We start from the raw sequence: 17,322 nt of genomic DNA, 5'->3' as shown, positions 1-17,322 counted from the left end.
TGCGGATGTGGTAAACCTGAAATAAAAACAGAAAATGCTGGAAAAACTCAGTAGGTCTGGCAGCATCTGTATAGAGAGAGAAACAGAGTTAACGTTTTGCACTGAAGAAGAGTCATACAAAATCGAAATATTAACTCTGATTCTCTCAAAGATTCAAAAGTTGGTTCAGCATCACAGGAGAGATTCTGGGGCAGTGACTGAAATGCAGGAGTAATGGAGATCATTGTTGAAATATGCTCAGCAAGGTCCCAAAAACAGCAAATAACAAACGAAGAGGGGACTCAATAGAGCACATACCCCTGCCACGCTCTGTGAACTCAACATTATTATAATTATACAGCTCTTCCTTGAGGCATTTTCCAGCCTGGTTGATGCTCTGCAACCACAAAGCTGAAAATATCAATATTTTTATTAAGAGCTTAAAGCCTCTTACTGAGGAGGCTTTAGGCCAATGCACAACAAGCTGCTCTGAAAACACTGCTCACATTTTGATAGCTATGACAAATATGACTACAGTAGCGAACAGAATTCACAACATCCTTTAAAAAAATACAATTTTCCCTATCTCCCAATGTTAAAGGATACATTTTTTTTAAAAAGATGATCTGAATCCAGATCTGCATCTTCACCAAAAACTAATCCATTCTTTCTTGAACCACCACCTATCTGTGTACTAATTTTCGTTGAAATCTGTCGATTAGTTTTTAAAATATAATGTTTACGGACATACAAACAGACTAACAAATGGGTAAAAACATTACCTCCACCCACCTTTAATATTGTAGACTATTCTGGGCTTTTTTGGTGGCATTGGTTGAGAGAAAATAATGACTTACTATAATCAGAGAGCAATCTGTTCTACTTATAAAAGTGTCAAGGGATCTTTTACATCCACCTGAGCAATCAGATAGTCCCTAGTTTAATACATGCTTGAGAAATTGGCACCTTCAACTATGTAGCACTCCCTCACTCGAGCACTGAAGTGTCACCTGGATTCTGTGCTCAAGCCTGAGAGTGGAGCTCGAACCCATAAGATTATGAATTAAAACCGAGATTGCTACCAGCTAAGCCAACTGGAAGACTGAAGGTCCTGTAGACAGGCCTCTGTGATGGGATTCTGTTAGATATTAGCAATGATTAATACATTCCATTTAGCCTATAAGATGCTGAATACTAAATTAACAGAGTTTTATTACCATATAACGCCAAATATTATCTGACCAACTTGATGACCTCAGCTGAGCATAGAAGAACACTATGGCCAGGATATTGAGGTTGGCGAGCAAGGGTCGGGGCCCGACATGGAAAATGACGTGGGATGATGTCAGGCGGAACTCCCAAAGTCACCCCGCATCATTTCTATTTTCAAGTCGGTGGGGTCGCAGCCGAATCAGCTTTGTGCCCGCCGACCTGTCAATGGCCGATTGAGGCTGTTTAAAAAGTAATTAAAGTAGTTAATGGACTTGCCTGTCCAACCTTAAAGTTGGCGGTCAGGCCGGGAACCATGGCGGGCTTCAGAAAAAGCATAAAACCTCGTCCTTGGGTGGGATGAGGTTTCATCAAGGTTTTAAAATTGTTTTTAAAGTTTGAAAAAAGTGATGGCCATGTCCCAACTCATGTGACAGTGTCACATGAGGGGACATGTCAGGGAGATTTTATGTTTGCGCATTTACCATTTTTGAATTTGTCGCTGATGTCCCTGAGGCAGCATTTTGCCTCAGGGAGATGAGTGTGCTCTTTCATGCACATGCACGTAAGAGCGCATTCCCGACTTAGGAGATTTCCCCCCGCTTCCACAGGGAGCGCATAGCGCTTGCTGGCAGATGTTACGCTGGGTGGGCCTTAATTACTTAATTGGCTTGCCCATGTAAAATGGCAGCGCAGCCCTGATTGTGGGCACTGACTGGAGGCCCACCTGCACGCACATGGTCCTGAACATCTTGCCCCGAACCGGGGGGAAATTCTTCCCTGTGTGTGTTTACATAGTAAAGTTCACGATTCCCATTGGGTGGCTCTACACTAGATCTTGCAGTTCACTAATCCTGCTGGCTGAAACTCACTTTTTTGAGCTGCCTCAAGCTGAGTAACAACAAATTATTCACATGAAGAGGCTCAAACAGTGCTCCATTAGCTTGTTAATAACCCACTGTAATCAAGGGAACTCAGTTTGAGCATAACCTGTATGTAGCCTGGAGAAAGAGGGACATCTGCAACTGAGAACCTATTAATTGTCCATCTAGTTGTTCAACAGACATTCCTGTCAATTCAGTTCCCAATTTGTGTCTAGATAAGAATACATAGAAGAGAGTTGGAACATAAGAGTTTATATCGCAATAATGTCTTTTTTTTCCTAGCTCCACCTTCAATTAATGATATCAAGAAACCTTGTGAAATCATAGATGGTGAGGAAACCAATCTGAGTTGGGAAGTTACTGTGTTCAGTCCAGAGGTGGTGAAAATTGTTACGTCTGTGAAGAGGAAAGGGGAGCAGAAGGCAAAGAAGTTATTTCACTGGGAAATTTCAGCAGGGCAATTATCAGGCCCAAAGAGGGTAACTACTCCCTTCAAAAATATGTGCGATTTATGTGAGAAAGATGATTCCTTCAGTGCTGAGGTGCCAGAATTACAACGTACATCTGACGGTTTCCTCATTCCCTGCTCCGTTACACTATGTCCTGATGTATCCAAGGATGATGATGCTGACTTAATTGTTGAAGTTAAACAGGACACCAGTGAGGGAACCTGTACTGAAAGCACAGTACTGAAGGTCACAGCAGGTAATTTCTACATTTTGTACATCACACAAACTTATGGACATATGATTATGAAAACCTTCAGCTGGAAATCATGACACCAACTTGGAGAGAGTTTGAAATACTATTTGACTTCCACTTACCAAATCCTGTGAACCCAGTGTTTTTATTTAATTAGAGAAATATAGCCATTAGTGCAGGAAGGTTAATGATTTTCTGAAGCCTTGTCTAGATATGAAAATTAGCTGAGTTTGCTTACAGTTCCAGGCTGACCTCTTGCTCCATTTCTGCTCCCGGAAAGTGTCCATTTTCAGTTCGTACTTCATGGTCAGAATTTTTAGCTTGGCAGGTGGGGCATGTGCGAATGTTAAATACAACGTGTTGACATCAGCTGAGCATGCCTGACAAATATTCTGTTTCTGTTGCTTTTAAATATAGATTACCATGTTTTTGGGTGACATTCTGCACATTGATTATAAATAAACAGATTAAACATCATTGAACAGCTGGAAATGATCAAATAATAATAATTATGACAGTTCTCACTTCAATATTCACAATAAGCAAACATTTGGTTCTGCTTCATTATACTTGAACAATGAAAGAGCAATGAAACAAATGTTTCATCAAAGTGGTATCAAAAATGTCTAAAACAAGGCATTTAAATGAGAATCTAGAATGATGTCACATAAATTGATACATTCAGGATTCAACTCAGGTCAGTTCATGTGCCTGCTGATATATTTTTTTCTGCATTGTGGTTCAGGACAACAAAAATCAAAAGAAAGTGAAGATGATACTGGTAGTGCCGTTCTTGAGATGATTCCTCACAATAAAAGAGGTAAATATTTATGCCAAGTACATAATTTTGATTCTTATCATTCGGCACTCAGTATATATTCTCTTACAATACAAACACATATAATCTCAGCCTGGATTTCAATGTAAGAGGGGCTTTCCAAACTTTTCTTTGAATCTTATAAAGTCTGAAAAGTCGTTAGAGTACCTCAGAAGAGAATCAAGGACAGTGACAGAATTGCAGGTGTACTGAGGGAAATGTTCATGTTAACCACAGCATTGTCCCACAGGTGCAAAGAATACAAATACAAAAGCAAAGTACAGCAGATGCTAGAAATCTAGAATAAAAACAGAAAATGCTGGAAACACTCAGCAGGCCAGGCAGCATCTGTGGAGAGAGAAACAGTTAACATTTCAGGTAGTGATACTTCATCTGTTCTAATGAAGGGTCATCGGTCTAAAACATTAACTTTGTTTCTCTACACAGATGCTGCCTGACCTGCTTAATGTTTCCAGCATTTGCTACTTTTTTATTATAAAAGGAATGCTTGTTTATTTGCAGCTTTTTGGTGGCTTTGGTTTAGGGCAGGGGTGGGGAACCTTTTTGTGTAAAGAGCCATTCATACATGGACAAAATCAGTTGTTGGCACAGACACATAAAAATCAACTTAATTTAGTTTTTCAGAGCGAAGACAGAAACGTTCAACTCACCCACTGCTTTAATGCGATGGCGGAATTTGAATATTATATTGTTAAATATTATTATAGTAATTTAGCTGATGCTTCTACCCAAAGCAAATTCGTAACAACCATGATAACTGCTCTTTTGAAGGTGCTACTTTGGGGTCACAGCCGAATCAGCTGTGCATCCACTGACCTGTCAATGGCCGATTGAGGCTGTTTAAAAAGTAATTAAAGTAGTTAATGGACTTGCCTGTCCAACCTTAAAGTTGGCAGGCAGGCCGGGAACCCTGGCGGGCTTCAGAAAAAGCATGAAACCTCGTCCTCGGGCGGGATGGGGTTTCATGAAAGTTTTAAAATTGTTTTTAAAGTTGATAAAGGTGCTGGCCATTTCCCAACTCATGTGACAGTGTCACATGAGGAGACATGTCAGGGAAATTTTATGTTTGCGCATTTACCATTTTTGAATTTGTCGCTGATGTCGCTGAGGCAGCATTTTTCCTCAGGGAGATGAGTGTGCTCTTTCATGCACATGCACGTAAGAGCGCATTCCCGACTTAGGAAATTTCCCTCCGCTTGCACAGGGAGCGCATATTGCTTCCTGGTGGATGTCACGCTGGGCGTGCCTTAATTACTTAATTGGCCTGCCCACGTAAAATGGCGGCACAACCCTGATTGGGGGCACAGATTGGAGGCCCACCTGCACGCACCTGCTCCTGAACATCTCCCCCCGAGCCGGGGGGTGAAATTCTTCCCTGTGTGTGGTGTGTTAACATAGTAAAGTTCATGATTCCCATAGGGTGGCTCTACACTAGAGCTTGCAGTTCACTAATCCTGCTGGCTGAAACTCACTTTACTTACAAAGCTGCCTCAAGGTGAGTAACAACAAATTATTCACTCGAAGAGGCTCAAACAGTGGTCCATTAGCTTGTTAATAACCCAGTGTAATAAAGGGAACTCAGTTTGAGCAGAACTTGTATGTAGCTTGGAGAAAGTGAGGCATCAAGTGAGAACCTATTAATTGTCCATCTAGTTGTTCAATAAACAGTCCTGTCAATTCAGTTCCCAATTTGTGTCTAGATAAGAATACAGAGAAGAGAGTTGGAACATAAGAGTTTATATCGCAATAATGTCTTTTTTTTTCTAGCTCCACCTTCAATTAGTGATATCAAGAAATCTTTTGAAATCATAGATGGTGAGGAAACCAATCTGAGTTGGAAAGTTACTGTGTTCAGTCCAGAGGTGGTGAACATTGTTACATCTGTGAAGAGGAAAGGGGAGCAGAAGGCAAAGAAGTTATTTCACTGGGAAATTTCAGCAGGGCAGTTATCAGGACCAAAGAGGATAACTAGTCCCTTCAAAAATGTATGCGATTTATGTGAGAAAGATGATTCCTTCAGTGCTGAGGTGCCAGAATTACAACGTACATCTGACGGTTTCCTCATTCCCTGCTCCGTTACACTGTGTCCTGATGTATCCAAGGATGATGGTGCTGAGTTAATTGTTGAAGTTAAACAGGACACCAGTGAGGGAACCTGTACTGAAAACACAGTACTGAAGGTCACAGCAGGTAATTTCTACATTTTGTACATCACACAAACTTATGGACATATGATGATGAAAAGCTTCAGCTGGAAATCATGACACCAACTTAGAGAGAGTTTGAGATACTATTTGCCTTCCATTTACCAAATCCTGTGAACCCAGTGTTTTTATTTAGTTGGAGAAATATAGCCATTAGTACAGGAAGGTTAATGACTTTCTGAAGCCTTGTCTAGGTGTGAAAATTAGCTGAGTTTGCTTACAGTTCCAGGCTGACCTCTTGCTCCATTTCTGCTCCCGGAAAGTGTCCATTTTCAGTTCATACGTCATGGTCGGAATATTTAGCTTGGCAGGTGGGGCATGTGCGAGTGTTATCATCAGCTGAGCGTGCCTGACAAATATTCTGTTTCTGTTGCTTTTAAATATAGATTAGCATGTTTTCGGGTGACATTCTGCACATTGATTATAAATAAATAGATTAAACATCATTGAACAGCCGGAATTAAACAAATAATAACAATTATGACAGTTGTCACTTCGATATTCACAATAAGCAAACATTTGGTTCTGCTTCATTGTACTTGAACAATGAAAGAGCAATGAAACAAATGTTTCATCAAAGTGGTATCAAAAATGTCTAATACAAGGCATTTAAATGAGAATCTAGAATGATGTCACATAAATTGATACATTCAGGATTCAACTCAAGTCAGTTTGTGTGCCTACTGATATACTTTTTTCTGCATTGTGGTTCAGGACAACAAACATCAAAAGAAAGTGAAGATGATACTGGTAGTGCCGTTCTTGAGATGATTCCTCACAATAAAAGAGGTACATATTTATGCCAAGTACATAATTTTGATTCTTATCATTTGGCACTCAGTATATATTCTCTTACAATACAAACACATATAATCTCAGCCTGGATTTCAATGTAAGAGGGGCTTTCCAAACTTTTCTTTGAATCTTATAAAGTCTGAAAAGTTGGTAGAGTAACTCAGAAGAGAATCAAGGACAGTGACAGAATTGCTGGTGTACTGAGGGAAATGTTCATGTTAACCACAGCATTGTCCCACCAATAACAGGTGAAAAGAATACAAATACAAAAGCAAAGTACAGCAGATGCTAGAAATCTAGAATAAAAACAGAAAATGCTGGAAACACTCAGCAGGCCAGGCAGCATCTGTGGAGAGAGAAACAGTTAACATTTCAGGTTGTGATACTTCATCTGTTCTAATGAAGGGCCATTGGTCTAAAACATTAACTCTGTTTCTTTACACAGATGCTGCCTGACATGCTTAATGTTTCCAGCATTTGCTACTTTTTATTATAAAAGGAATGCTTGTTTATTTGAAGCTTTTTGGTGCCTTTGGTTTAGGGGTGGGGAACCTTTTTGTGTAAAGAGCCATTCATACATGGACAAAATCAATTGTGGGCACAGACACATAAAACTCAACTTAATTTAGTTTTTCAGAGCTAAGACAGAAATGTTCAACTCACCCACTGCTTTAATGCGATGGTTGAATTTGAATATTATATTGTTAAATATTATTATAGTAATTTAGCTGAGGCTTCTACCCAAAGCAGATTCGTAACAACCATGATAAATGCTCTTTTGAAGGTGCTACTTTGGGGTCACAGCCAAACCAGCTGTGCGCCCACCGACCTGTCAATGGCCGATTGAGGCTGTTTAAAAAGTAATTAAAGTAGTTAATGGACTTGCCTGTCCAACCTTAAAGTTGGCGGGAAGGCTGGGAGCCCATGCGGGCTTCAGAAAAAGCATGAAACCTCGTCCTCGGGCGGGATGAGGTTTCATGAAGGTTTTAAAATTGTTTTTAAAGTTTGAAAAAGGTGCTGGCCATGTCCCAACAATGTCACATGAGGGGACATGTCAGGGAAATTTTATGTTTGCGCATTTACCATTTTTGAATTTGTCGCTGATGTCGCTGAGGCAGCATTTTTCCTCAGGGAGATGAGTGTGCTCTTTCATGCACATGCACGTAAGAGCGCATTCCCGACTTAGGAAATTTCCCTCCGCTTGCACAGGGAGCGCATATTGCTTCCTGGTGGATGTCACGCTGGGCGTGCCTTAATTACTTAATTGGCCTGCCCACGTAAAATGGCGGCACAACCCTGATTGGGGGCACAGATTGGAGGCCCACCTGCACGCACCTGCTCCTGAACATCTCCCACCGAGCCGGGGGGTGAAATTCTTCCCTGTGTGTGGTGTGTTAACATAGTAAAGTTCATGATTCCCATAGGGTGGCTCTACACTAGAGCTTGCAGTTCACTAATCCTGCTGGCTGAAACTCACTTTACTTACAAAGCTGCCTCAAGGTGAGTAACAACAAATTATTCACTCGAAGAGGCTCAAACAGTGGTCCATTAGCTTGTTAATAACCCAGTGTAATAAAGGGAACTCAGTTTGAGCAGAACTTGTATGTAGCTTGGAGAAAGTGAGGCATCAAGTGAGAACCTATTAATTGTCCATCTAGTTGTTCAAAAGACATTCCTGTCAATTCAGTTCCCAATTTGTGTCTAGATAAGAATAAATAGAAGAGAGTTGGACCATAAGAGTTTATATCGCAATAAAGTCTTTTTTTTTCTAGCTCCACCTTCAATTAGTGATATCAAGAAACCTTGTGAAATCATAGATGGTGAGGAAACCAATCTGAGTTGGGAAGTTACTGTGTTCATTCCAGAGGTGGTGAACATTGTTACATCTGTGAAGAGGAAAGGGGAGCAGAAGGCAAAGAAGTTATTTCACTGGGAAATTTCAGCAGGGCAGTTATCAGGCCCAAAGAGGGTAACTAGTCCCTTCAAAAATGTGTGCGATTTATGTGAGAAAGATGATTCCTTCAGTGCTGAGGTGCCAGAATTACAACGTACATCTGACGGTTTCCTCATTCCCTGCTCCGTTACACTATGTCCTGATGTATCCAAGGATGATGATGCTGAGTTAATTGTTGAAGTTAAACAGGACACCAGTGAGGGAACCTGTACTGAAAGCACAGTACTGAAGGTCACTGCAGGTAATTTCTACATTTTGTACATCACACAAACTTATGGACATATGATTATGAAAACCTTCAGCTGGAAATCATGACACCAACTTGGAGAGAGTTTGAAATACTATTTGACTTCCACTTACCAAATCCTGTGAACCCAGTGTTTTTATTTAGTTGGAGAAATATAGCCATTAGTGCAGGAAGGTTAATGATTTTCTGAAGCATTGTCTAGATATGAAAATTAGCTGAGTTTGCTTACAGTTCCAGGCTGACCTCTTGCTCCATTTCTGCTCCCGGAAAGTGTCCACTTTCAGTTCATACTTCATGGTCAGAATTTTTAGCTTGGCAGGTGTGGCATGTGCGAGTTAAGTAAAACGTGTTGACATCAGCTGAGCATGCCTGACAAATATTCTGTTTCTGTTGCTTTTAAATATAGATTAGCATGTTTTCGGGTGACATTCTGCACATTGATTGTAAATAAATAGATTAAACATCATTGAACAGCCGGAATTATACAAATAATAACAATTATGACTGTTGTCACTTCGATATTCACAATAAGCAAACATTTGGTTCTGCTTCATTATACTTGAACAATGAAAGAGCAATGAAACAAATGTTTCATCAAAGTGGTATCAAAAATGTCTAATACAAGGCATTTAAAGGAGAATCTAGAAAGATGTCACATAAATTGATACATTCAGGATTCAACTCAGGTCAGTTTGTGTGCCTGCTGATATATTTTTTTCTGCATTGTGGTTCAGGACAACAAAAATCAAAAGAAAGTGAAGATGATACTGGTAGTGCCGTTCTTGAGATGATTCCTCACAATAAAAGAGGTACATATTTATGCCAAGTACATAATTTTGATTCTTATCATTCGGCACTCAGTATATATTCTCTTACAATAAAAACAAATATAATCTCAGCCTGGATTTCAATGTAGGAGGGGCTTTCCAAACTTTTCTTTGAATCCTATAAAGTCTGAAAAATTGGTAGAGTATCTCGGAAGAGAATCGAGGTCAGTGACAGAATTGCAGGTGTACTGAGGGAAATGTTCATGTTAACCACAGCATTGTCCCACAGGTGCAAAGAATACAAATACAAAAGCAAAGTACAGCAGATGCTAGAAATCTAGAATAAAAACAGAAAATGCTGGAAACACTCAGCAGGCCAGGCAGCATCTGTGAAGAGAGAAACAGTTAACATTTCAGGTAGTGATACTTCATCTGTTCTAATGAAGGGTCATCGGTCTAAAACATTAACTTTGTTTCTCTACACAGATGCTGCCTGACCTGCTTAATGTTTCCAGCATTTGCTACTTTTTTATTATAAAAGGAATGCTTGTTTATTTGCAGCTTTTTGGTGGCTTTGGTTTAGGGCAGGGGTGGGGAACCTTTTTGTGTAAAGAGCCATTCATACATGGACAAAATCAGTTGTTGGCACAGACACATAAAAATCAACTTAATTTAGTTTTTCAGAGCGAAGACAGAAACGTTCAACTCACCCACTGCTTTAATGCGATGGCGGAATTTGAATATTATATTGTTAAATATTATTATAGTAACTTAGCTGATGCTTCTACCCAAAGCAAATTCGTAACAACCATGATAACTGCTCTTTTGAAGGTGCTACTTTGGGGTCACAGCCGAATCAGCTGTGCATCCACTGACCTGTCAATGGCCGATTGCGGCTGTTTAAAAAGTAATTAAAGTAGTTAATGGACTTGCCTGTCCAACCTTAAAGTTGGCAGGCAGGCCGGGAACCCTGGCGGGCTTCAGAAAAAGCATGAAACCTCGTCCTCGGGCGGGATGGGGTTTCATGAAAGTTTTAAAATTGTTTTTAAAGTTGATAAAGGTGCTGGCCATTTCCCAACTCATGTGACAGTGTCACATGAGGAGACATGTCAGGGAAATTTTATGTTTGCGCATTTACCATTTTTGAATTTGTCGCTGATGTCGCTGAGGCAGCATTTTTCCTCAGGGAGATGAGTGTGCTCTTTCATGCACATGCACGTAAGAGCACATTCCCGACTTAGGAAATTTCCCTCCGCTTGCACAGGGAGCGCATATTGCTTCCTGGTGGATGTCACGCTGGGCGTGCCTTAATTACTTAATTGGCCTGCCCACGTAAAATGGCGGCACAACCCTGATTGGGGGCACAGATTGGAGGCCCACCTGCACGCACCTGCTCCTGAACATCTCCCCCCGAGCCGGGGGGTGAAATTCTTCCCTGTGTGTGGTGTGTTAACATAGTAAAGTTCATGATTCCCATAGGGTGGCTCTACACTAGAGCTTGCAGTTCACTAATCCTGCTGGCTGAAACTCACTTTACTTACAAAGCTGCCTCAAGGTGAGTAACAACAAATTATTCACTCGAAGAGGCTCAAACAGTGGTCCATTAGCTTGTTAATAACCCAGTGTAATAAAGGGAACTCAGTTTGAGCAGAACTTGTATGTAGCTTGGAGAAAGTGAGGCATCAAGTGAGAACCTATTAATTGTCCATCTAGTTGTTCAATAAACAGTCCTGTCAATTCAGTTCCCAATTTGTGTCTAGATAAGAATACAGAGAAGAGAGTTGGAACATAAGAGTTTATATCGCAATAATGTCTTTTTTTTTCTAGCTCCACCTTCAATTAGTGATATCAAGAAACCTTTTGAAATCATAGATGGTGAGGAAACCAATCTGAGTTGGAAAGTTACTGTGTTCAGTCCAGAGGTGGTGAACATTGTTACATCTGTGAAGAGGAAAGGGGAGCAGAAGGCAAAGAAGTTATTTCACTGGGAAATTTCAGCAGGGCAGTTATCAGGACGAAAGAGGATAACTAGTCCCTTCAAAAATGTATGCGATTTATGTGAGAAAGATGATTCCTTCAGTGCTGAGGTGCCAGAATTACAACGTACATCTGACGGTTTCCTCATTCCCTGCTCCGTTACACTGTGTCCTGATGTATCCAAGGATGATGGTGCTGAGTTAATTGTTGAAGTTAAACAGGACACCAGTGAGGGAACCTGTACTGAAAACACAGTACTGAAGGTCACAGCAGGTAATTTCTACATTTTGTACATCACACAAACTTATGGACATATGATGATGAAAACCTTCAGCTGGAAATCACAACACCAACTTAGAGAGAGTTTGAGATACTATTTGCCTTCCATTTACCAAATCCTGTGAACCCAGTGTTTTTATTTAGTTGGAGAAATATAGCCATTAGTACAGGAAGGTTAATGACTTTCTGAAGCCTTGTCTAGATATGAAAATTAGCTGAGTTTGCTTACAGTTCCAGGCTGACCTCTTGCTCCATTTCTGCTCCCGGAAAGTGTCCATTTTCAGTTCATACGTCATGGTCGGAATATTTAGCTTGGCAGGTGGGGCATGTGCGAGTGTTATCATCAGCTGAGCGTGCCTTACAAATATTCTGTTTCTGTTGCTTTTAAATATAGATTAGCATGTTTTCGGGTGACATTCTGCACATTGATTATAAATAAATAGATTAAACATCATTGAACAGCCGGAATTAAACAAATAATAACAATTATGACAGTTGTCACTTGGATATTCACAATAAGCAAACATTTGGTTCTGCTTCATTATACTTGAACAATGAAAGAGCAATGAAACAAATGTTTCATCAAAGTGGTATCAAAAATGTCTAATACAAGGCATTTAAATGAGAATCTAGAATGATGTCACATAAATTGATACATTCAGGATTCAACTCAAGTCAGTTTGTGTGCCTACTGATATATTTTTTTCTGCATTGTGGTTCAGGACAACAAAAATCAAAAGAAAGTGAAGATGATACTGGTAGTGCCGTTCTTGAGATGATTCCTCACAATAAAAGAGGTACATATTTATGCCAAGTACATAATTTTGATTCTTATCATTTGGCACTCAGTATATATTCTCTTACAATACAAACACATATAATCTCAGCCTGGATTTCAATGTAAGAGGGGCTTTCCAAACTTTTCTTTGAATCTTATAAAGTCTGAAAAGTTGGTAGAGTAACTCAGAAGAGAATCAAGGACAGTGACAGAATTGCTGGTGTACTGAGGGAAATGTTCATGTTAACCACAGCATTGTCCCACCAATAACAGGTGAAAAGAATACAAATACAAAAGCAAAGTACAGCAGATGCTAGAAATCTAGAATAAAAACAGAAAATGCTGGAAACACTCAGCAGGCCAGGCAGCATCTGTGGAGAGAGAAACAGTTAACATTTCAGGTTGTGATACTTCATCTGTTCTAATGAAGGGCCATTGTTCTAAAACATTAACTCTGTTTCTCTACACAGATGCTGCCTGACATGCTTAATGTTTCCAGCATTTGCTACTTTTTATTATAAAAGGAATGCTTGTTTATTTGAAGCTTTTTGGTGCCTTTGGTTTAGGGGTGGGGAACCTTTTTGTGTAAAGAGCCATTCATACATGGACAAAATCAATTGTGGGCACAGACACATAAAACTCAACTTAATTTAGTTTTTCAGAGCTAAGACAGAAATGTTCAACTCACCCACTGCTTTAATGCGATGGTTGAATTTGAATATTATATTGTTAAATATTATTATAGTAATTTAGCTGAGGCTTCTACCCAAAGCAGATTCGTAACAACCATGATAAATGCTCTTTTGAAGGTGCTACTTTGGGGTCACAGCCAAACCAGCTGTGCGCCCACCGACCTGTCAATGGCCGATTGAGGCTGTTTAAAAAGTAATTAAAGTAGTTAATGGACTTGCCTGTCCAACCTTAAAGCTGGCGGGAAGGCTGGGAGCCCATGCGGGCTTCAGAAAAAGCATGAAACCTCGTCCTCGGGCGGGATGAGGTTTCATGAAGGTTTTAAAATTGTTTTTAAAGTTTGAAAAAGGTGCTGGCCATGTCCCAACAATGTCACATGAGGGGACATGTCAGGGAAATTTTATGTTTGCGCATTTACCATTTTTGAATTTGTCGCTGATGTCGCTGAGGCAGCATTTTTCCTCAGGGAGATGAGTGTGCTCTTTCATGCACATGCACGTAAGAGCGCATTCCCGACTTAGGAAATTTCCCTCCGCTTGCACAGGGAGCGCATATTGCTTCCTGGTGGATGTCACGCTGGGCGTGCCTTAATTACTTAATTGGCCTGCCCACGTAAAATGGCGGCACAACCCTGATTGGGGGCACAGATTGGAGGCCCACCTGCACGCACCTGCTCCTGAACATCTCCCACCGAGCCGGGGGGTGAAATTCTTCCCTGTGTGTGGTGTGTTAACATAGTAAAGTTCATGATTCCCATAGGGTGGCTCTACACTAGAGCTTGCAGTTCACTAATCCTGCTGGCTGAAACTCACTTTACTTACAAAGCTGCCTCAAGGTGAGTAACAACAAATTATTCACTCGAAGAGGCTCAAACAGTGGTCCATTAGCTTGTTAATAACCCAGTGTAATAAAGGGAACTCAGTTTGAGCAGAACTTGTATGTAGCTTGGAGAAAGTGAGGCATCAAGTGAGAACCTATTAATTGTCCATCTAGTTGTTCAAAAGACATTCCTGTCAATTCAGTTCCCAATTTGTGTCTAGATAAGAATAAATAGAAGAGAGTTGGACCATAAGAGTTTATATCGCAATAAAGTCTTTTTTTTTCTAGCTCCACCTTCAATTAGTGATATCAAGAAACCTTTTGAAATCATAGATGGTGAGGAAACCAATCTGAGTTGGGAAGTTACTGTGTTCATTCCAGAGGTGGTGAACATTGTTACATCTGTGAAGAGGAAAGGGGAGCAGAAGGCAAAGAAGTTATTTCACTGGGAAATTTCAGCAGGGCAGTTATCAGGCCCAAAGAGGGTAACTAGTCCCTTCAAAAATGTGTGCGATTTATGTGAGAAAGATGATTCCTTCAGTGCTGAGGTGCCAGAATTACAACGTACATCTGACGGTTTCCTCATTCCCTGCTCCGTTACACTATGTCCTGATGTATCCAAGGATGATGATGCTGAGTTAATTGTTGAAGTTAAACAGGACACCAGTGAGGGAACCTGTACTGAAAGCACAGTACTGAAGGTCACTGCAGGTAATTTCTACATTTTGTACATCACACAAACTTATGGACATATGATTATGAAAACCTTCAGCTGGAAATCATGACACCAACTTGGAGAGAGTTTGAAATACTATTTGACTTCCACTTACCAAATCCTGTGAACCCAGTGTTTTTATTTAGTTGGAGAAATATAGCCATTAGTGCAGGAAGGTTAATGATTTTCTGAAGCCTTGTCTAGATATGAAAATTAGCTGAGTTTGCTTACAGTTCCAGGCTGACCTCTTGCTCCATTTCTGCTCCCGGAAAGTGTCCATTTTCAGTTCATACTTCATGGTCAGAATTTTTAGCTTGGCAGGTGGGGCATGTGCGAGTTAAGTAAAACGTGTTGACATCAGCTGAGCATGCCTGACAAATATTCTGTTTCTGTTGCTTTTAAATATAGATTAGCATGTTTTCGGGTGACATTCTGCACATTGATTGTAAATAAATAGATTAAACATCATTGAACAGCCGGAATTATACAAATAATAACAATTATGACTGTTGTCACTTCGATATTCACAATAAGCAAATATTTGGTTCTGCTTCATTATACTTGAACAATGAAAGAGCAATGAAACAAATGTTTCATCAAAGTGGTATCAAAAATGTCTAATACAAGGCATTTAAAGGAGAATCTAGAAAGATGTCACATAAATTGATACATTCAGGATTCAACTCAGGTCAGTTTGTGTGCCTGCTGATATATTTTTTTCTGCATTGTGGTTCAGGACAACAAAAATCAAAAGAAAGTGAAGATGATACTGGTAGTGCCGTTCTTGAGATGATTCCTCACAATAAAAGAGGTAAATATTTATGCCAAGTACATAATTTTGATTCTTATCATTCGGCACTCAGTATATATTCTCTTACAATAAAAACAAATATAATCTCAGCCTGGATTTCAATGTAGGAGGGGCTTTCCAAACTTTTCTTTGAATCCTATAAAGTCTGAAAAATTGGTAGAGTATCTCGGAAGAGAATCGAGGTCAGTGACAGAATTGCAGGTGTACTGAGGGAAATGTTCATGTTAACCACAGCATTGTCCCACAGGTGCAAAGAATACAAATACAAAAGCAAAGTACAGCAGATGCTAGAAATCTAGAATAAAAACAGAAAATGCTGGAAACACTCAGCAGGCCAGGCAGCATCTGTGAAGAGAGAAACAGTTAACATTTCAGGTAGTGATACTTCATCTGTTCTAATGAAGGGTCATCGGTCTAAAACATTAACTTTGTTTCTCTACACAGATGCTGCCTGACCTGCTTAATGTTTCCAGCATTTGCTACTTTTTTATTATAAAAGGAATGCTTGTTTATTTGCAGCTTTTTGGTGGCTTTGGTTTAGGGCAGGGGTGGGGAACCTTTTTGTGTAAAGAGCCATTCATACATGGACAAAATCAGTTGTTGGCACAGACACATAAAAATCAACTTAATTTAGTTTTTCAGAGCGAAGACAGAAACGTTCAACTCACCCACTGCTTTAATGCGATGGCGGAATTTGAATATTATATTGTTAAATATTATTATAGTAACTTAGCTGATGCTTCTACCCAAAGCAAATTCGTAACAACCATGATAACTGCTCTTTTGAAGGTGCTACTTTGGGGTCACAGCCGAATCAGCTGTGCATCCACTGACCTGTCAATGGCCGATTGCGGCTGTTTAAAAAGTAATTAAAGTAGTTAATGGACTTGCCTGTCCAACCTTAAAGTTGGCGGGCAGGCCGGGAACCCTGGCGGGCTTCAGAAAAAGCATGAAACCTCGTCCTCGGGCGGGATGAGGTTTCATGAAAGTTTTAAAATTGTTTTTAAAGTTGATAAAGGTGCTGGCCATTTCCCAACTCATGTGACAGTGTCACTTGAGGAGACATGTCAGGGGAATTTTATGTTTGCGCATTTACCATTTTTGAATTTGTCGCTGATGTCGCTGAGGCAGCATTTTTCCTCAGGGAGATGAGTGTGCTCTTTCATGCACATGCACGTAAGAGCGCATTCCCGACTTAGGAAATTTCCCTCCGCTTGCACAGGGAGCGCATATTGCTTCCTGGTGGATGTCACGCTGGGCGTGCCTTAATTACTTAATTGGCCTGCCCATGTAAAATGGCGGCACAACCCTGATTGGGGGCACAGATTGGAGGCCCACCTGCACGCACCTGCTCCTGAACATCTCCCCCCGAGCCGGGGGGTGAAATTCTTCCCTCTGTGTGTTAACATAGTAAAGTTCATGATTCCCATAGGGTGGCTCTACACTAGAGCTTGCAGTTCACTAATCCTGCTGGCTGAAACTCACTTTACTTACAAAGCTGCCTCAAGGTGAGTAACAACAAATTATTCACTCGAAGAGGCTCAAACAGTGGTCCATTAGCTTGTTAATAACCCAGTGTAATAAAGGGAACTCAGTTTGAGCAGAACTTGTATGTAGCTTGGAGAAAGTGAGGCATCAAATGAGAACCTATTAATTGTCCATCTAGTTGTTCAA

At 40.3% G+C, this 17,322-nt stretch overlaps 1 protein-coding gene across 14 annotated transcripts in view; it reads left to right on the top strand.

Annotated features, from left to right (window-relative positions):
• The window catches only part of LOC121283378, a 111,162-nt gene that overhangs the window by 25,780 nt on the left and 68,060 nt on the right, over positions 1-17,322 (top strand). For 9 of the 14 annotated variants that reach the window (XM_041197886.1, XM_041197895.1, XM_041197891.1 and 6 more), the window contains 10 exons: positions 2,355-2,777; positions 3,520-3,594; positions 5,380-5,802; positions 6,531-6,605; positions 8,384-8,806; positions 9,547-9,621; positions 11,407-11,829; positions 12,558-12,632; positions 14,411-14,833; positions 15,574-15,648. In XM_041197886.1, the coding sequence (XP_041053820.1) occupies positions 2,355-2,777; positions 3,520-3,594; positions 5,380-5,802; positions 6,531-6,605; positions 8,384-8,806; positions 9,547-9,621; positions 11,407-11,829; positions 12,558-12,632; positions 14,411-14,833; positions 15,574-15,648 (2,490 nt within the window). The remainder of the gene's footprint in view (positions 1-2,354; positions 2,778-3,519; positions 3,595-5,379; positions 5,803-6,530; positions 6,606-8,383; positions 8,807-9,546; positions 9,622-11,406; positions 11,830-12,557; positions 12,633-14,410; positions 14,834-15,573; positions 15,649-17,322) is intronic. The other 5 variants (XM_041197882.1, XM_041197883.1, XM_041197892.1 and 2 more) reach the window with 5 other exon arrangements.

Source organism: Carcharodon carcharias, chromosome 10, assembly GCF_017639515.1.
Source record: "Carcharodon carcharias isolate sCarCar2 chromosome 10, sCarCar2.pri, whole genome shotgun sequence".
NCBI lineage: Eukaryota > Metazoa > Chordata > Chondrichthyes > Lamniformes > Lamnidae > Carcharodon > Carcharodon carcharias.
Note: the sequence above shows the minus strand (reverse complement) of the source record. Positions and strands in the feature narration are given on the sequence as shown.